Source organism: Dreissena polymorpha, unplaced genomic scaffold (genome assembly GCF_020536995.1).
Source record: "Dreissena polymorpha isolate Duluth1 unplaced genomic scaffold, UMN_Dpol_1.0 chrUn008, whole genome shotgun sequence".
NCBI lineage: Eukaryota > Metazoa > Mollusca > Bivalvia > Myida > Dreissenidae > Dreissena > Dreissena polymorpha.
The window spans coordinates 779,403-801,128 of NW_026273322.1; the positions used below are offsets into that span (position 1 = coordinate 779,403).

Consider the following 21,726-nt stretch of genomic DNA (forward strand, 5'->3'; position numbering starts at 1 on the left):
CATGATCAATGTACCTATGAAGTTTCATGATCCTAAGCGTAAGCATTCTAAACAGAGCTACAGATAAGCTGCGTATTTGCGTACCGGTACGCAAAATAAATCGCCGATACCCAATTTGAGACGCCTTCTAGGCGTAATGAAAAATCCCGTTTTGTTTTGGCCGTTTTGACTCGAGTCTTTATCGACAAGCGCTTGTTTTATCTGGTAACGTATTGACCAATCGTTTAGATGATAACACATTCGAGTCAAACAAATTGGCGTCTCGAGGCAGACGAAAAGTTCCGCAAAAAATACAAAAAAACATATATATTCCTTTGTCGTGGTAAATACATCTAAAACAATTGCATAGGGCATAGCTAATGACATTATTAACTCCATGTTTTGTTCCATGGACATCTGCGGTAGTATTTTAGATGAACTTGTTGATGGCGTGCACAGAGGGCTGGACCGGTGTTGGGATAGTATAATAAAGTGCGTATAGACCGAAACTGCAAAAAAAAAAAAAAAAAAAAATTTTAGTTATAGCAACAAGGGTTTCAACTAAAAAAAATATTTTCTGACAGCCATCAATCAGATATGTTTAAGTTCTCCAAAATAAGATTTTAAGTGCCTTGTGCTGTTAGTTGTTATTGTTTATTGATAGAGCTATGTCTTAGCTACGTCTAAATGCCTAAGTGGTTTATTTGTATTATTTTTTTGGCAATGCAACCGGACTCTCATTGATGGCTGTCAGAAAATAAAAAAATTGAGTTGAAACCCGTGTTAATATTATTATATTTAATTTTGGTTTTGGGCATTTTCGGTCAAAATACACTATATTATACTATCCCATACCGTTCCAGCCCCCTATGATGGGGTGTGTTGTGTTTCCAAAACGAAAGTACTGGCCCATATTGGAACAAAAACAAGAAGAAACGCATTCGATGAGTGGGTTGAGAAATTGCATTGTTGAATCTGGTAGCAGAAAGATGGAACAACCTATACTGCAATTGAATACATAACAGTGACTTTATGTAGGTACAGTTTTGAGAAGCTAAATTTATGTCTTATTGCAATTAACCAATTCACTTGTTTGCTTTGGTACAATAACCCAATTATTTTTTTAAATGAGCGGGTATGATACTTTTGGATACCCAATCACGTTTTCCATTACCCAATTCATTCTTATTTTGAAGGGTATTACCCAATTACCCCAAAAAGCTTATCTGTAGCTCTGATTTTAAACCATTTTACTGTTTCTAGTCACTGTGACCTTGACCTTTGACCTAGTCACCTGAAAATCAATAGGGGTCATTTGCCAGTCATGATCTATGTACCTATGAAGTTTCATGATCCTAGGCGTAAGCATTCTTGAATCATCATCCGGAAACCATTTTACTATTTCAAGACACTGTGACCTTGACCTTTGACCTAATGACATGAAAATCGATAGGGTCATTTGCCAGTCATGATCAATGTACCTATGAAGTTTCATGATCCTAGGCATAAGCATTTTTGAGTTATCATCCGGAAACCATTTTACTATTTCGAGTCACTGTGACCTTGACCTTTGACATAGTGACCTGAAAATCAATAGGGGTCATCTGCCAGTCATGATCAATGTACCTATGAAGTTTTAGGATCCTAGGCCTAAGTGTTCTTGAGTTATCATCCGGAAACCATCTGGTGGACGGACTGACCGACCGACGGATCGAACGAAATGTGCAAAACAATATACCCCCTCTTCTTCGAAGGGGGGCATAAAAATGAAACAGCGTAGACACTGTATATATGACCCTCTAAATTTCTGAGTTTACCACACATAAGACTTTCTTCTCACTGGTATTCAATTTTCAAATAAAATTTCAATACTCTACACATTTGTGTTTAATTATTGATCTATTTAAGACGGGATTGTTAACCCTTTCGCATTCAGAAGCAAAGTGAAAATAGCTATGTGCAAACAGCATAAAACCTGAGCAGCCTGCGAGTAACTCGCAGTATGTTGAGGTTCTATGCTGCTTGCTGCCCATTAGTATCTAAGGTTTGGAGATGAAGCCTTAAAAACTAGAATCTAGAAAAAATCTAAAAAAGGTCTTAAATTAAAAATAACTTGTTAAGGTACTACAAATGCATCAAACTACATATCTAAGTGGTAAGGGTTTAAGACAAAGTTTTACATACCCATTACAATCATTGTTATAGGAATGGCCAACACAAAGGCTAGCATGATTGTACATCCAACTGAAAATGAGATTAAAATGCTGAAAATGTATCTTTATGCACAAAAAAGTGTTCATAATAAATGCAACACAGTTGCATAATGTGGAACACAGCAGGTAATTTAAGTTATAGATTAAACAGAAATTGTATTCTTAAAGGTATTTAATAAAAAATAAATCTTTGGAATTGCTCATCTACATGTATCATGCATTTATATCTACAAGAATAAGTTTAAGTCATTAAAAATGACAAACTGGTAAATAAAATACAGCAAAAGAAAAATATAATATAAAAATTTTGTGCCAATGTTAAGTCCATACTTGTTCCACAGATGATCATCATGAATTTCTTGCAGAAGTCCACATTCCCGTCAGACGACTGTTTGGCAGCCTTCACTTTCCCGTACAGCGAGTCATAGGAAGGGGGAGGGGCTGTCAAAACAAGGCAGTGATTTTGCTTTTATTTGATATTTTACAGCCTGTGCCATTTGGTTTGGGACAAATAGCGCAATAAACCATGCAATAGGGAAAAAATGAAAGATTATTAATATGATTATATATAACAGTATTCCTATTGTTTATAAATGCATGTTAAACAGCATTTTTGAATTAATATTAATATTAAAGTGAGCTTTTGGAAAATTTTGGCAACTTTTGGGGACAAATATTGGGTAGATTTAAATGTTAATTTCTGCCATTGGGAAACAACCCATTATTATTGCTGTTATTATTACACAAAAAATTACAGTAAGAGAATAGAGTTTTTACAGGTATTTATGAGCCGGTATGACAGAGAAAGTACTTTGAAGTTAGGATTATTGGAATCAAAAATGTCTAGGTTATCTTTTTTTAAACAAATAGTTTAAAAGATTAATACAATGCCATGTACAGAAATGTGTTAGGGGCTTTATAATAGACACTACAGTTTGATATTTTAAATGTTTACAAATACAACCTGTTTACTTTAACATTATTTTTTTCAATTTGGATCAATTTTATACATTTATATGTTCAGATATATATTATATATAATATTTATATATTTTTAAAATGTTTGCACAAAACCTGAAAAGTCAAGAGTTAAATATCTGTAGCTTTTACAGATATATACATGTATAATATATTTTTTAATGCAAATTTTAACCTAATAAACTTGAATACAAACCTTAACCTGAATTTGTTACCTACAAAGTCTGGCATTAACCAAAACTGTCGTTACACCGGTTTAACACTATATAGCCTTAGTACGTAGTTTTAAATAGGGATAACTTAAACAGGTTCTGGTTAGCAGTTCATGTCCATTTGTGCGTGGCGTTGTTATGCAATTGTGTTAAATTAATCGTATTAAATTTTCTGCATTTCATTAGTGTATGAACTGTAAGGAAAATTATTCCTTATTTGCATAAATAACATTGTTTATGCATTGAATAACATTATCCTTGACTTAGTAGGCCCCAAATACAAACCCATATTGCCCAACTATCGACAGACTGGAATCATTTTTGATCTGTGCCAAGACATTATTACAACAAATGTTCTGAGCATGACATTTTCACTTTGCTTCTGATGGGGGAAAGGGTTAAAGACTGTTTACATGCTTTTATCTTTAAATTGACCTAGTGACCAATTGTTTCATCCCTCACATTTTTTAACTAAACTTACACTGGGACAAAGGTTCCGACCAAGTTTCATGAAAAGTGGCAAAAATTGTGGCCTCAATACTTTTCCAAGGGTGATGGTGACATACAATATATGCGCCAGACAAATGAATTGCAAAAGGCGATTACAATCACTCACTAAGAGAAAGTTGTGCTCAGGTGAGCTTATAAAACTGTTACATTCCATACCATCAGCGGGTGTGTTTGAGTAGGAGGGAGGAATGTTGGAACTCATTATTGTTGATTCATACGCCGGGGGCGGGCCATCGGTCATCTGGGCCTCCTGAAAAACAAGAAAAGACTTTCCATACAAGCACAGATGATGATACAGACCACTAGTCTGTATCTAACTGGGCAAAACACAGATATTTCCAAATGCTTTCACTGTTTTCACATTCCATTTAAACTTACTTAAAGCCTCGAAGTTTAAAAATGCAGGGCTTTTTTCCTAATCCATCTTTAGCAAGGGCCTTATAAAAGCCCCTTCTCCATAACGAAAGACCCCTTTCATACAGAGAATTTCTTTAAAATGATGCAATTTTCTCCAAATCACGCTTACTTTGGGATTTTTACCCCTTTCACAGTTTTGTCAATAACTTTTTCCCCAAAATGAAGGTCAGGCCCTTTCCCCGAATGAAGAAAAAATCCATGGAATGTCAAATTTAGAATAACAGATTAAAAACAAGATATGTGTTTGCCAGAAACACTATGTCCCCTTCTGCGCCGCTTTGAAGCTATATATTTGACCTTTGACCTTTAAGGATGACCTTTACCTTTTACTAAAATGTGCAGCTCCATGAGAAACACATGCATGCATGAATCTAAATTAAATGTAGAAAATTAAAAAAAATCTGATTTTTTCTAAATTGAAATTTTGTTCACTATTGTTTTTTTTTCCAATAGCAAAAATAAAATGATTCAGCTATAATAAAATTAACCTTATGCAATGGTTACAGTATCTAAAATGACACTGATAATCAACAGCTCTAAATTACTCACCTATGCATGGTGTGAAATGTCATGTTTTTAGTAAACACATTAGTGACACATTCCTCAAATAATTACACCAATTGACAACAGCATTTATACTTTTATACTTTTACTTAATTTTACATAACAATAACATAGTCCAGCACATATTCTCATATAATACAATTTCTACATAAAATCATCAAGTTTAATTGTTATTAAATATTAATTTTAATACATAAATAAATACATACTACATAAAAGTAGCACATGAAAAGCAAAACACATTTATCATTCACAACATTGTTAATGAAACACTTTTATTTAATTATTGGCAAACAGTACAAATATACATAAAACATAAAAGTAGCACATGAAAAGCAAAGCACATTTATCATTCAAATCATTAGAGTTTTATTCATAAATTGGCAAACAGTACAAATACAAGCATACATCATAGTACAACAAGAGATGTGTTTGTCAATGCCCCCTAATGCTCCGGTTTTTTTACCTTTGACCTTGAACAGGGACCTATACAAACAAAGGGATGAGACACTCACTGAACCGAAGAACAAGCTATCGCGTTGTTACGCAAAAGGGAACGAGACTTGCGACCCAACGAGACTTCGCGCTTCGAGGCAAATTTTAACAGCCGCCATTTTGACAAAGCGAGACCGTGACAAAGCAATCGAGAAATAATAAGAGTACAAATTAACCAAGTGTTGCCAACACAGAAGTATTCATTGCAAAGGTTTGTTGAGTTTGATACATCTTATTGTTTCATTTGTTTTCGACTATGCTTTGTATTTACTTATAAAACAACGGTGGGTATTTTCACCAAATCATGCGTATCATTGTTTACATTTCCATAATCCGAGAAACGTGTGTCGTGGCTTTTTTCAAAAGGCTTGGTCAAATAAAGCTCTATACTATTGTTTTTTTGTATTCTTACAAACGTTACATTTCAACGCATTGTGTGATGCTAATTTTATTTGTATTGTTAGCAAATTCATGATTTTAAATGAGCACAAAGGCAATACAATTTAAGTCATTTTTTAATTTTTACCACTATCAGTTTCATCAACATATGTCGTGGCTCTTTTTGAAAGGCTCAGTCAATACTAGCCCTATATTAATCTTATGGGTATCTTTACAAACATTACATTTTAACGCATTGAGTGATGCTAATTTTATTTGTATTATTTACAAATTCATGATTTTGAATGAGCACAAAGGCAATACAATTTTAGTCATTTTTTTATAGGTTACCACTTTCAGTTTCATCAACATATGCCGTGGCTATTTTTGAAAGGCTCAGTCAATACTAGCCCTATATTAATCTTATGGGTATCTTTACAAACATTACATTTCAACGCATTGAGTGATGCTAATTTTATTTGTATTATTTGCAGAGGCATAATTTTGTATTAGCTCAAAGATTATACAACTTTAGTCATTTTTTATTTTGTAATCACTATCAGTTTGATCAACATATGTCGTGGCTCTTTTCGAAAGGCTCAGTCAATACTAGCCCTATATAAATCTTATTGGTATCTTTACAAACATTACATTTCAACGTATTGAGTGATGCTAATTTTATTTGTATTATTTGCAAATTCATGATTTTGAATTAGCACAAAAGCAATACAATTTTAGTCATTTTTTTACCACTATCAGTTTCATCAACATATGTCGTGGCTCTTTTTTGAAAGGCTCAGTCAATACTAGCCCTATATATATCATGTTGGTGTCTTTACAAATGTTGCATTTCAATGCATTGTGTGGTGCAAATTTAATTTGCATTATTTGCAAAGGCATAATTTTGTGTTAGCTCAAAGATAATACCATTTTAGTCATTTTTTTTATTTTGTAATCACTATCAGTTTGATCAACATATGTCGTGGCTCTTTTCGAAAGGCTCAGTCAATACTAGCCCTATATTAATCTTATGGGTATCTTTACAAACATTACATTTCAACGCATTGTGTGATGCTAATTTTATTTGTATTATTTGCAAAGGCATAATTTTGTATTAGCTCCAAGATGATATAATTTCAGTTATTTTTCAATTTTTTTAGTTAAACGTGTTATCAACATATGTTGAGGCTTTTTTCAATAGACTCCATCAATAGTAGCACTATTTTGATCATGTTGGTATTTTTGCAAATTTTACACTTCAATAAACTGTGTGGTGCACATTTAATTTACATGAATTGCAAAGGCATAATTTTGTATTAGCTCAGAGATTATACAATTTTAGTCATTTTTTTTTTTTAACCAGTCTCGGTTTTGAATGTGTATGTCAATGCTCTTTTCAAAAGGCTCGGTCAATAATTGACCTATGATAATCATGTTGGTATCTTTAGATATGTGACACTTCAATGCATTGTGTGTTTCACATTTAATTTGCATTATTTACTAACTCATAACTTTGTATAAGCTAAAGGACAATACACATGTATAACTTTAGTCATTTTTTAATTGTTAGACCGCTTTCAGTTTTGTATACATATGTCATTGCTTTTTGCGTAAGGGCCAAGGCTCTGTAAATACTAGCCCTATATTATTCATGTTGGTATCGTAACCCTTTCAGCGCTGGAATCAAACTTTAAAGGCCTTTGCAAACTGTTTGGACCCAGATGAGACGCCACAGAACGTGGCGTCTCATCAGGATTCAAACTGTTTGCTATTCTGAAAGTATTCTGTGAAAAAAATCTAAGAAAATGCTAATTTTAGAAATTCAGCAGACAACACTTTAGCAGACGACAAATTTCCCAGCATGCTAAGGATTAGCAAATTGTACACTTCAGTGCATTGTGTGGTGTACATTTAATTTGCATTATTTGCAAAGTTCTTGATATGTATAAGTTCAATGATGATACAATATTAGTCCTTAATCAATTATTTAAAAAAAACAATTGAGATTAACATTTGTCTCCGCTTTTTCTTAGGGATTGATCAATACAAGCTCTATTATTGTTTGTGTTTGTACCAATGTTACATTTCAATGAAATGTATGGTGCATATTTTAAATGCATTTTTTGAAAAAAAAAAATTGATGTCTGCATAGGAAATCCTGAGGTGGAATTTTCAAGGATGTTTGCTAAGAAGAGATTTCATTTCAACAAAAAATGTCATAAAAGTGGAAAGTGTTGTCCTTATTAGCCTGTGCGGACTGCACAGGCTAATCTGGGACGACACTTTACGCACATGCATTATGCCAAGTTTTCTCAAAACACGAGACATATAATCGTTCTCATTCACAGAATGTTTGGCCATTTTTTTTTAAATATAAATTTAATAACTATTATTCTAGAAAAAAAATAGAAAAATTGCAAAGGTCATATTTCTTTATCATTGGAGAAAACATTTATTCTGAGATATTTTCAAGAGTTTGTTTCCACATTGTTAATGCTTCTATTAAGAATTTCTGAAATGTGTAGATAATTGTTATTCAATTAATGCAAAAAATCGGAATTCTTACATAAATATTTCAATTAATTTTATTAATATGTTGATACAACTAAGTACATTTTTATGTCCATCTGTCTGGTCGTCTGAAATTCCGTCACACTTTGCGTTTAGGTTTTGCGTTAACGTTTCGAAAAATGTGGAAAAAGGTGGCATAGTCTATTAGTCTTCCTATGGTGGCAAGCCATGTTTTCAATAAATGATGGTGACTGTGTAAACATTTTATTAACTGATTTTTAGAATATGTTTTGTTTTATGCTTTTAGAATGCCTAGAAAACGCAAAAGAGGATCCCTTACGGTGAAACGCAAGTACCACTACATAACATCTGAACAGCCAAAGGAAGAAAACCATGTTGCCAGTGAACCCCTGGTGAACATTAAAGCTACAACAGATTCTTCTACCCAGTCAGAAAGTGAAAATGTGCAGTTCACAAGTGATCATAGTTATGCTATTGATGAAGACTCCACATATGAGCTTGACTCCTTCCAGGAGACAAACAATGATAAGCCTGAAGCTGATGTGATGGAATGTAGTTCAGGGCTTCTAGAAATGGAGGTGGAGACGACAACCTTCTCAGACTTTGCTGTGGAACTTAAACTGCAAAATTTTTCATCTCAGTTTGTTGTAAAGGAATTAGAGCAATCAATTCAAATGTTACAGTTGTACGCAAATGACAGTCTGACAGCAATCAAGTTATCGGTTGAAATTAAGAGTGATTTTACGTGCTCTGTCTATGTGCATCGGAAATGCATTCCGAGATCTCACCAAATATGGACTGGACTGCCACAACATATCAATCGCGTTGCTTATGTTCTGGTGTTATAGGAAAGACTGTTAAAATTTGATGTCTGCATAGGAAATCCTGAGGTGGAATTTTCAATTATTTTTTTTTCGCATAGATAGTCGATGTAGGGATATAGATAAATGAAATTAACTAGTTTATATAGATGGAGTTATTAATTTTACTTATAGATTTCTCTCTAAATAAAATGATTGTACTTTATATACTCTAAGGAACCATATCGCTATACATAAACTATAGTTTTGCTTTAGTATAGGTTGTCAACACAGGGATTTTACTTATACTTAACTACAATTAAGTGTAGCATAGGTAGAGGTATATCATACAGCTTTTACATTGTCAGTATTACTCAATTCTACATTTCTAAAAAAAAAAATTACGAATGAAAAAACAATGCAAGTATATACTTTATGCAGTTATATGCAGGGATCATATTTTTTTCTTATATGTGTCCTAATTTTATATTAATGTATGTAATTCTTGTTTAAAAAAAGTCATTTAATAATTATATTTTTCACTTATGAACTTTGGTACAGACAGGTCACTATGTATTAACAATATTAACATTCTCACGAAAACATGTTTATTCCTTATATTGTAAAAGGAACTTTTTCGAAGTGATGCATGATTTGTATTTACTTCAAAAGCATGCTGTTATTGTAAATGTAATGTAAATGACGATTAGCTTAACATGCTTAAGTCAGAATAAACTTTTATGTTCTATTAACTGCATTTAAATCTTTGTCCATAATTTTGTTAAAACCATTCTACAACACGTTCTATATTCATTTCTTTGAAAATAATTAAAGGAATAAAACACTAAACTCCTTTGTACACACTATTTACTAGTAACTGTAAATGCCTGATTCAATTGTCTCATCATTATTACACCGTATCATGTGTCCACTGTTTTGGATATCTTACTTGCATGTGCGAGGATTTGATTTATTAATGTTGTTTTATATATTGATTGTTCGAGATATATATGATAATAAAACGAATAAAACATGAGTATATATATATATATATATATATATATATATATATATATATAGAACTACTAAAACACGAAAACCTTTCTTGTTTTTTGTTTGGTTTGTACGCAAAATGCAGAACTAAAAAAATGCATCCAATATTTATTACCTCGTAAATTCTGTTAATGTTTTTTTATGACATGACCTCGAAATCCTGATACACTTTTATACTCCGCACCACAAACAGGACAAATATAGCACAGCTCTTTCGTGCTTGCTTGCGATTTATTGTTTGCCTCATCATCAGTATAATAACCTTATACCAAATCTAAATCTATGTCGTCATCCCATGAAAGGAAATTTTTATGTTTAGAAGACATTTTCAGTAAATTCCATGAATTCCAACGTTCACTATGACTTAAGGGAGTCCAAATAAATATTAAAATGACATTCGAAAATTTGCTGCGTCGGAGGTTAAAAGAACAATTATACATTTTGAGTTGTTTGCACTTAACATGTCTTGATAATGTTGCTATTTTAAACAAAACATGGTAACATTTTAATTCTATTAAAAGACCGGTCTTTTTTACATGCACATACGTGCGATAAACAACGGCAATTTAACCCTGGCGAAACAACCGGCAATTAATATTCATCAAAGAGTCCGATAATTGGGTGCCCATTTGACATACTGCGTAATAATAAGACTAATTAATGATTGATTTTGAGATCAACAACGCAACAATTAAACGAATAGGTACTTGTTTATTTAACATAATATAATTTGAATCCGAAAAAACGTAACGCGTTAAATAAGCGAAATCCCTCGCAATCGATATCGTGTAGCCGCATTATCGCTACACAGGGACCAATCGATCGAGATTATCAAATCTCGCGCACCGGTTTATTATCGCTACACCGGGACCAATCGATCGAGATTAAAGTATAGGTCCCTGATCTCGCGCACCGGTTTATTTTGCGTGCTGTAACGGGATATCGCGAGGTTGCTAATCCCTTTGTTTGTATAGGTCCCTGCCTTGAAGGATGACCTTGACCTTTCACCACTCAAAATGTGCAGCTCCATTAGATACACATGCATGCCAAATATCAAGTTGCTATGTTTAATATCTCAAAAGTTATTGCAAAACTTTACTGTAAGGTTCAAGTTTTGGGACAGAATGACAGACAGACAGGCCAAAAACAATATGCCCCCGATCATTCGATCCAGGGGCATTAAAAGTTATGAGAATTTATGTTTTTTTAATTTTTTTACCTTTGAACTTGAAGGTTTACCTTGACCTTGATTTTTCACCACTCAAAATGTGCAGCTCCATGAGAAGTAAGTAAGAGATTGAATGGAGAAATGATTTTTTTTTACCTTTGACCTTGAAGGATGACCTTGACCTTTCACCACTCAAAATGTGCAGCTCCACTAGATACACATGCATGCAAAATATGAAGTTTTTGTGTTCAATATTAAAAAAGTTATGATAAAACACTAACGAAGGTTAAAGTTATAGGAAAGAAAAATACAATGATATTTGACCTTTGACCTTGAAGGATGACCTTGACCTTGACTTTTCACCACACAAAATGAGCAGCTCCATGGTATGTTCAATATTGCAAAAGTTATAAAACTTTAACCAAGGTAAAAGTCTTGGACAGGCAGGCAGGCAGGCAGGCAGGCAGGCAGGCAGGCAGGCAGGCAGGCAGGCAGGCAGGCAGGCAGGCAGGCAGGCAGGCAGGCAGGCAGGCAGGCAGGCAGGCAGGCAGGCAGGCAGGCAGGCAGGCAGGCAGGCAGGCAGGCAGACAGACAGACAGACAGACAGACAGACAGACAGACAGACAGACAGACAGACAGACAGACAGACACAGACAGACAGACAGACAGACAGGACAAAAACAATATACCCCCGATCTATCGATCCAGGGGCATAAAAAATAACCCATGAAAAGTTCATAAAATAAGGGAAATTATTTTATTTATTTTTTAACAAACAGTACAATTACAAACATACATCATAGTACATAGAAATAACACATGAGAAGCAAAGAACATTTTATTTATTCATTCACAAACAGTACAAATACTTCAATATACATAGTACAAATTTAACACAGTACATTTATCACATCATATTTTACAGTTTTTACGTCATGTCACACTTAAATAAGTTCTTCACTCTTAATCCTCGCCATAGTCCTCAATGTTGGCCGGAATAGGTCCTGTTCAACCAGATGGCTTGACTCCCGGAGCAGCTTCGATGTGGTGTAGTTATCCTCGTTCTCGTATCGGTCCCACATGTCAAAGAGTTTGTCATTTAGCTTCTTGTACTTCTGTCTGTGATTCCTCATCACCATCTGCTTTGACACCAACTGAACTGTGAGTCACGCCGCGTGCATCTGTAGTTCTTTGTAGGCTCCTAGTATGAGCTCTGATGGTAGGAACGGCTGTGCAAGTTCCTTCGGGTGAATCCATGTGTCTCTTCCTCGATTTTTATTGTGAATTACGTTGGCTGCATGATCTTTGTCGGCTGCATGGTCGGCTGGTTCGTCGGCTGCATGGTCGGCTGTCTGATTAGGTCACGCAAGTTGTGTATCGTGTTATTTCTTAAAAGTTGACTAAGCATTTGTAACAATATTGCAAAACATGTACATTTCCAGAAAGGAAATTCATTTCTGTGTTGAATAAGACCAAGATCGTGAAAATCCCTGCACAATTGATGAAGCTATGGCTGTTCAAAGCGATGCACCCCGTTTTCGGGTGATTTTGAGTTGGATACCTCGTTATATATATATTTGATAGTGAATTTTTTTTTTCAGAAAAGTTGATTTTTCGTTATAATATGATTATTATTATTTATCATTCAAAATGATAATTTCACTAATTAATATCATAGCCACACGCTAACCACCTGTGGGTGCAGCTACATACCAAGTTTCAAAGTTGTAGGTTGAAGCACTTTGATTTTAGAGCTAATGTTAAAAACCTTGACAAAATGTAAAGGTTTTAGCACGACGTTGACGAAACGAAACAATGAGCTTGCTATGACAATACCTTGGGTTTTCTCCAAAAACAGCCGAGATAAAAATTGTTATAATGACATTGTAATAATTAATACAAGAGGGCCAAGATGGCCCTAGTGCGCTCACCTGAGAGGAGTCGGATAATTCAATCTTTACCAAATGTCAAACTTTACCTAGATATTGTCCAGACAAACATCCTGGTCAAGTTTCATCATTATTGAACCAAAACTCTGGCATATGGAGTGTCTTTGTTTTTGTACGGTTTGACCTGGTTACCTATATTTTGAGTTGACTCCCGTTACCAAACATCAAACTTTGCTTACAAAAATAAATATTATGACCAAGATTCATAAAATCTGAAACAAAATTGTGACCTCTAGTGTTTACAAGGATTTTGTATAATATAATGCAAATTTGGATAATCTAAGGGCAATAATTATGGCATTAATTATGTGATTTTGCTCATTATCAAACTTGACGGAGATCTTTCAGCAACTTTGATAAAGAACACTTGAGAAATGTGAATGCTAGAGTGTTTACAAACCAAATATGGACGGACAGACAGCGGACAAAGACCAATCCTAAAACCTCGCTTACATGAGCAATCAGGTGAGCTAAAAAGTGTGTTTCACCAATCTGAGCCATTTTCCAACTTGTCCAAGAAATCAATAAAACCAAGGTATTGACTAGGTTTTACGATTGATTAGGCATAAAATGTGACTTCTATAGTGTTCCATCACAAGGTTTCTCTCAAGTCACAAAAGGAAAACTGCCCCACCCACTGGCAGCCATGTTTTTTTACCGATTGGGATCATTTGCGAACTCATCTGAGATATATATAAAACCATTCTTTTCACCAAGTTTCAGGAAGATTTGGCAAATAATGTGACTTCTAAAATGTTCAATAGCTGTTCAATAACTGCCCCCCCCCCCAGCAGCCATGTTATTCAACTGACTGGAACCATTTTCGAACTCAACTCTCTTATCAAGGAAATAAATGTTCTGACCAAATTTCATTTAAATTGGGCCGAAAATGTGACTTCTAGAGTGTTTACATGTTTTCACTATATACATAGAGAGAAAAATTCCCCGCCCACTGGTGGCCATGTTTTTTGCATGGACCGAAACCATTTTTGAACTCGACCAACATATCATTAAGGCAAACATTTTGACTAAATTTCATGAAAATTGGGCAAAAAATGTGACTTCAAGAGTGTGTACATGTTTTCACTCTATACATGTAGAGAAAAATGCCCCGCCCACTGGCGGCCATGTTTTTTCACCGATCTGGACCATTTTGGAACTCGTCCGAGATATCAATGAAATGAATGTTTTGACCAACTTTCATGATGATTGGGCAAAAATTGTGACTTCTAGAGGTTTCTCTATAGCCAAATAAGGAAAACTGCCCCGCCCACTGGCGGCCATGTTTTTCATTGGACCGGAACCACTTTTGAACTCAACCAACATATCATTCAGGCAAACATTTTGACAAAGTGACATGAAGATTAGGCAAGAAATGTGACTTCTACAGTGTTTACAAGGTTTTTCTTTTTTTTGACCTAGTGACCTTAGTTTTTGACCCAGCATGACCCAGTTTCGAACTCGATCGAGATATCATTGGGACAAATCTTCTGACCAAGTTTCATGACGATCGAACAATAAATGTGGCCTCTAGAGTGTTTACGAACAAATGTGGACGGACGGACGACGGGCGGACGGACGTACAACGGACAAAGACCACTCATAAAATCAGCAATCAGGTGAGCTAATAAAATGTATAATTTTTTTTCTCTTTTTTTGGCAACAAAATTATTTTATTTCATACAGGATTATATAATAATTTAAGTTAGCTTACCAGTTTTGCATCTCCTGTGCTGCCATCTCTCACAATTATCACACGAAATAGCTTCATCGTCAGTGACATTGGTAACACAATAAATACAAGAAAACATAGTGTCTGCCATGATGTTGGTATGGTTTTACATATTAAATATCAAAAGCACCAGGGCCCTCTCTTGCCGCCAGGTGAAGCCACCCACATCCCTCATGAGGGGGAATTTCGCGTCATTTTTGGCGAAAAGGGGAATTTTAGAAGATCTTTTCACCAACCATTCAACACCTAAAATTGCTATATTTTAATGTGATTTACATAAATATACATTTAATCAAAGGTTAGTAGCATGATACAAGCTGGCAACATAGGTATAAAATTAAAAAAAAAAAAAAAAATTTTGGAGGGGGAATTTTTAGCTAAAAAAGGGGAAAAATATACTTTTTTCATGGGGGAAGCCGCCGATATTCGGCAGTAAAAAGTGCCAAACGAGGGCACTGAGCACATATACACACTTTAACAATTGAGCAACAACACTTACCTTAAATACTCGATAACCCATGAAAACCTTCTCTTTATCCTCCCTTTGATTTTTAATTTGAAAATGACCGTGATAATTTTATAATTACATACCTATTTTCTTTATTTATGCCACAAATAAACGTCCTTTGATGACACCACCAGTTAATTTTTTGTGAACATGATTAAAGAAAGAAAATGTTTGAACTGCAGCGTGTGTCATTTCAAGTGATCTCTAAAACCACAGACCACGACTCAACAAGAACCCCAGACTCAACAAGAAACTACCATACATTTCATTAATAACACACATTCATATTAAACTATATATGATTTATCAGTATTTATTATATATATGGTACATAAAGTGTCCGATAGAGGTACATAATGTGCCGGTAGTCCAACTTGTTGACACTCTCAAATATTAAGCTACTTTTTATATGGGTAATATTTGGAGCGTACAACCGGGGAAGCATTCAAACAATGTTGGAAAGCTCCGATATTAGACACTAAATATCAACAGATTGCAATAATATTTACATACCTATGTAGATAATTCATTTCTCGATAATGTTCCATAAAAATTATGTAATGACACTTTAAAGTTTGCACGCCTGAGCAATTTAAATCCAACCACTGTTCAAACTTGCAATATCTTTCGATTCGCTCGCTGTGTTGATATAAATCGATAACACATCTCGATGTAAAGCATGTGGAAGAATGAACGGCGTAAAATACAGTTTGCGTCCGTCTGTTGTGGTGCAGAGCGGTATATAGAAAACCGATGTTATTATACTTTTCTGGATTAATTAAGCTTTGTTTTTTTCTAAAGTGACAATTAAAAAGTTCTGAAATAAATAACATCTTTTATTTTTATACGGTTCATAAATAATAGTAATACAGATCGTACAGTATACCGTCCTATCTAACGTAAAATGTAAGTAGATAAAACAACACAGACAGAGGTGCGAAAAAGACATGCATAAAAAGTTGCTGAAACTTAGAAGAGTGAATAGAAACTGCACCTTATCTGTTTTGAACATATGCTTATTAAATTGACAAAAATGAGCATAATAGATCTACTTAGGTGAAAGTTGGTGTTAAAAGCTCATGTTAAATAAAATTACGCGCACACGTAACACCGTAACGCCTTCTTCTGATTGGTTCATATTTAAATCAGTTTCATGACATGGCAACAGGTCAGTGATTGTTTTGCAATTTAAGCAGAAGTTTAACTGAAGAATTTATGCCTTTCTAACTTCAATGCGAAGATACTTGAGATAAAAATGGACTTCTGAACTAAAACATGATGAGTTGGTAATGTTATTTTGCAATTTTACGCAAATTGATGAAAATTTGAACTTTCTGGTGTCCAACACATAATGGACTTTTCTCCGATAAGACGTTCCAACGAATTTAGCCCATATAAAAAGTATCTCTAAATTCTTTGCGCGTCTTATAAATAAGACTAAATGTGCCGGTACTTAAAATTTTAATGGACTGTAGTTCTTCTTGAATGCTCTGAGCTTTAATAAGTACATACGTACAGCTCAGAGTTCTTCTTGTTAACCCATTTTTTCATGACAAAAAATTATGTCTCACGTATGTCTATAAAATCGAGTTCAATCAACCTAATACATCGTTACAAACGCAATACCTGTTATTACTGCTATCAATTTTCAAGTGAATTGTGGAGAAATACAAAAAAAAAAAACTTTAAACAACAAGAGGCCCATGAGGGCCTGAATCGCTCTACTGCTATAAACACTGTGCAAGTTTGGAAAGAATAAGATGGAAACTGTGTACTTAATAATGCAAACATGGTATTTTCTCAAATTCAAGGGGAGAGTTTTGTGTACTTATTTCTCCGAAACTGCTCATATTCAACAGGGTTCAAGTCCTCATTGTTATAAAGATACTGTGCGAATTAGGAAATAATTGGATGAAAACTGTGGAATAAATTGCGTAAACAAGCGGGATTTCAAAATTTTCTCATATTCAAGGGGAAGTCATTCTGGACTTATTGCTTCAATATTGCTCTTTTTTTACAGAAGGGTTTGAGTCCTCATTGATACAAAGACAAGTTTGCCAAGAATTGGATGAAAATTATGGACTTTATCACATAAAAAAACTGAATTTTCATTTTGTTCTCAAATTCATGGGGAGATACATGTAAATCTGGACTTATAACTCCGATATTGCTCATTTTCATTAGGGTTTGACCCATCATTCAGATAAAGACACTGTGCAAGTTGGGAAATAATTGGATGAAAACTGTGGACTTAAATGCTTAAACAAGCCTTATTTCACAATTTTCTCAAATTCAAGGGGAGATAATTCTGAACTTTTTACTCTGATGTAACCTATTTTCAATAGGGTTCGAATCCTTATTAATATAAAGACACTGAACAAGTTTGAAAAGTATCGCATGAAAACTGTGGACTTAATCTATCGCGTAAACAAGAAAAAGTCTAATGTACGCATGCACGGGGGGAGGACGGAAACCACATCATGACATAAGCTCTTTAGGCCTTTGGCCAGTAGAGCTAAAAACCGCTATCAAACCGAAAGCCGAAGTTTTGAATTGCCGATTCGATCAATCTTCGGATGTTCGGGATATAGTCGGTATATTACGATTGGTATATTAGACACTAGATATATCTCGACGAGGATTACGGAGATAATCTTTAGCGTATTTTCAAATTCGGAATAACTCGGCTTTGTCCATTGCAAAAACAAATACATTTAAAAGAACAGTTGACGTCTTTGAAACTTTGGATTAATATCAATATGTTGCGAGCATAACATATCATGTAAGTTGTTTTTATTTGCGCATTACGGACATATTTACAATCTATTTGTGTTTTTTATGCCAGAAAATAGTTTATGTGGCTTATATTTCGGATTAAACTGCCGCCCGAATTCTAGGTGGCAATTTTTATGGAGAATCGGGTTGTCAGTTGCAACTCCCAGCCACCCAGAGGGTCAATAGCTGGGAGTTATATTATTGCAACTAAAACGGACTGGTACATAAGGTGTGATACATGTACAGGGCTCTTGGAAACGCTTAATTATGCCTATTTGTAAGCATAAATTTAAAAAGGGACGCATGTCCCAAACCAATCGAGAGTCCCTGGTACAAACGTTTTTTTGCTATAAAAATGTATAAAAATATCGAAAATTGCGTCATATCCAGCAGCTGAAATGTACTGAAATTGTCCGCCATTCAAATCCGGACTGGTTTTTGATGTGGTTTCATTTTCAGCGTAACCAATTAAACAAAAAGCGAAACCCGGTCTGCACCATAGACCTCTTTGTTATGGGAGCGCACATGCTAGCTGGACCAATTAATATCAAGCTCATTTACACCTGAGATAACTTTGTTGAATAAAACGTTAGAATGGGCAGAGCTAACGGTTCATAATCCGAGCTAGATGCAATATATCTGGTGTTAGAAAGCATGTGCAATATTTATAGTTTGCACATTAATTTGACGAGGGCAAACTTACTGTATCTGATTGCACAAAAAGTGCCGTGTACTGTTCATGAATATTCTTTTACAACGACCAATGAACAGCGTCATCTATATCTAGATTTCATTCAACATGTATAAGTCATTTTCTGGAAATCGGGAGAAAGTTAAAGCGATTTTTTGAAAATAAACTGTTTTTTAATTTAATTTGTCATTATTATTTTTATTTTGTGTTGTATGTGTACCTTTGTTTGGTCCTAATTTGTTTTCAGCAAATCTTATGAAAATAAATATCGCAATTGTAAATGTTTAAAGCAAGTCCCGTTTCTGATATCATATACGAGAATTACTTCAATATGTTTGCTGACATATACAATCATTGTTTTGACAGACAACACGTGCTGATCTTAAGTTTGTGTTTTGTAATACATACGATATTGGATTTTCGGTGTTTGTTTGGGAAATAAAACAAAGACCCAGTTGGCGGTTTTCTAAAGGCCTTTTGTCATACATGCCAGACGTCCCGATCTCGGCGGGACAGTCCCGCTTTTGGGCCCTTTGTCCCGGCGTCCCGATATGAGACGATTTGTCCCGACATTCGTAAAAAACAATGTAAGGTCTATAGGTTCCCAATAAAATTCGCTATTCAAGCTCTGTTTCTCTAACACTTACCACCGCTAATCCCTTAATTGCCCCCAATTAACAATCCGATTCTACTTCTCGTGTGTACCAGTGTTGTTAATGACACCTTATCAGCGATTTATCAGCTAATTGTTGATTTTATCAGGCATTCACACCATGTTGGTCTTCAAGATAGTGGTCGCTTATTGCTATCGATAGTTGAATTATAATGAAATAAATGTTGAAAATGTGTTTGTTTTTGTCTTTGTTTGAAACGGTTTACAAAACAATTGTTTTGTAAAATTAACTCTACGTCATTAATGAGTCTTTTACATTTTAGTTCCAAAATAGCGGGATAATCCCAATGTGCAATATACCAAAATCGCAACAAACAGTCCAATAAATGATACCCATCCTGTCTAGTGTAATTGGGTGTAATTGTAATAAAAACAACGAGGTGCTATGCATGACAGTTTGACCCTACTCCAATTAAGCTAAAAACAACGAGGTGCTATGCATGACAGTTTGACCCTACTCCAATAAAGCCGCTACAATTGACAAGTAACAAACTGCGCATGAATACATGCTTAAAAAAACATCACAACTGGATAGCCTCCCCTGCGTTAATGTTTGCCATTGAAAGTAATATAATGAGTATTGTTGTCGTAATGTTCCAGGTTTTGTACTCTAAAAAGATGAATATTATATTCGTTGTTTGCTATTGTCTTATTTCATAAAACTGTTATTGTTATGTTTTAGATTTCATGCTTCATATCAGATGTTTTATGTCTTGAATAAAAGTATCAATAGTTTTTGTTAGTACTGACTACAGTAAAGGTGGAATGATAGGTCGTTATTATAGGTGTCCTGCTTTTTGATCAAATGTCCCGACAATTTTTGATGGAATGTCCCGCTTTGGACCTAAAAAATTCTGGCATGTATGCTTTTGTACTGACCAACATAATAATTAATAGTGCACGTGCTTATTTAACATTTATGGATAAGAAACAGGGGTTCTAGACACGTTGGAAGAAAGTCATCGTGGTGATCATGGGTGTTCCCGTTAACGATAGCGTGCAATCGTGACGATTTCAGATGTTCGCTGAACACTGCAGTCAGTAGCATGTCCGTCCCCCGCGAAATGTCACCCATCGGGAAAAGTGAACACCGCGGACAGGCGGTTTAAGTACACGGTGCCTGTTCTCACTGTATATTTTGCTGAAAATTTGAAGATGTGTGCAAAATACAACTGGACTCCTACTTTTTCCTTTTGGACTCCTACTTTTTCCAAGGAAGGAGTCCATGGACTCCTGTTTTAAAATCCTATTGAGAGCCCTCATGCACTTTTATGAAGTGCAACATAATTATTTTTTAATATGACACAAGTATGGTACCATTTAGTTAGACTTTTTATACGGGGTAAGCTTCAGTTAACAGGTGTTGTCAGTGTTATAAACCGTTCTCTTAGGTTCTGAGTGTCAGGTAACCAACTAACAGTAACAACTTAATTTTCGTTTTCGAAGACGAATGTAACAATACCGTGAAAAATAAAGGTAAAAATCGGTACAGTAAGTTCAGCATGTTTGCACCAAAAAGCTGTGAGTTATAACATGTATTGCCAGCAGGTTAATTTAATAATTAAACAATTTACCACATCTTTTGGGTTTGTTGCCATTTCTTCGGATTTTGCAATCCGGATACCAGTTAGAGGTAACAATACACTAAATATTTTCCTTTTATAATTTAATGTAATAGCGACAAAAAGGACGGTGCTGGTACACAAAAACATGTTTGCCAAGAAAGGTGGCGGTGTTTAAAGGACGTGGTTTTTAGATCTTATGATTTTATGACTTTTTTAAATGCATTTTTTAGTTTTTTCATTGTGTAAGTGCTCTTAATAACAAGTGAACGATAGTCGTGGACAACAATTAATGCGACGGAGCTCAAATTTGAGTGATTCCTCCGTATTATTAAGACTATTTTGAGATTTTATTTCTTGTCCTTTGTTCGACGGCATGGTCGGCTGTGATGAAAAACTGTGAAGAAAACAAATTTTGACATTTTACTGTGCTCTATTGTCTTCGTTTGCGTCTTTATGTGTGCAAACTGTGTTTTATCTACATCTACATCGTACGTCGCTGCCGCCAAACTTGACAATTATGCGACGGGTGGTGAG

The 21,726-nt window shown here is 34.7% G+C and overlaps 1 protein-coding gene and 1 long non-coding RNA gene across 4 annotated transcripts in view; one reads left to right on the forward strand and one right to left on the reverse strand.

Moving 5' to 3' along the window:
• The window catches only part of LOC127863427 (transmembrane protein 272-like), a 96,884-nt gene that overhangs the window by 14,214 nt on the left and 60,944 nt on the right, over positions 1 to 21,726 (reverse strand). Inside the window, exons 1-4 of one of the 3 annotated variants that reach the window (XM_052402952.1) lie at positions 21,202 to 21,301; positions 4,049 to 4,142; positions 2,523 to 2,633; positions 2,164 to 2,223 (exon numbers count right to left, since the gene is read on the reverse strand). In XM_052402952.1, coding sequence (XP_052258912.1) covers positions 2,164 to 2,223; positions 2,523 to 2,633; positions 4,049 to 4,142; positions 21,202 to 21,225 — 289 coding nt within the window. In that variant the 5' untranslated portion in view covers positions 21,226 to 21,301. Of the gene's footprint in view, positions 1 to 2,163; positions 2,224 to 2,522; positions 2,634 to 4,048; positions 4,143 to 20,944; positions 21,095 to 21,201; positions 21,302 to 21,726 lie in introns of those variants that run through there. The other 2 variants (XM_052402954.1, XM_052402953.1) reach the window with 2 other exon arrangements.
• LOC127863428 (uncharacterized) lies at positions 5,351 to 9,830 on the forward strand. The gene is made up of 2 exons (XR_008041050.1): positions 5,351 to 5,579; positions 8,565 to 9,830. It is a non-coding gene; the product is annotated as an uncharacterized LOC127863428 (long non-coding RNA).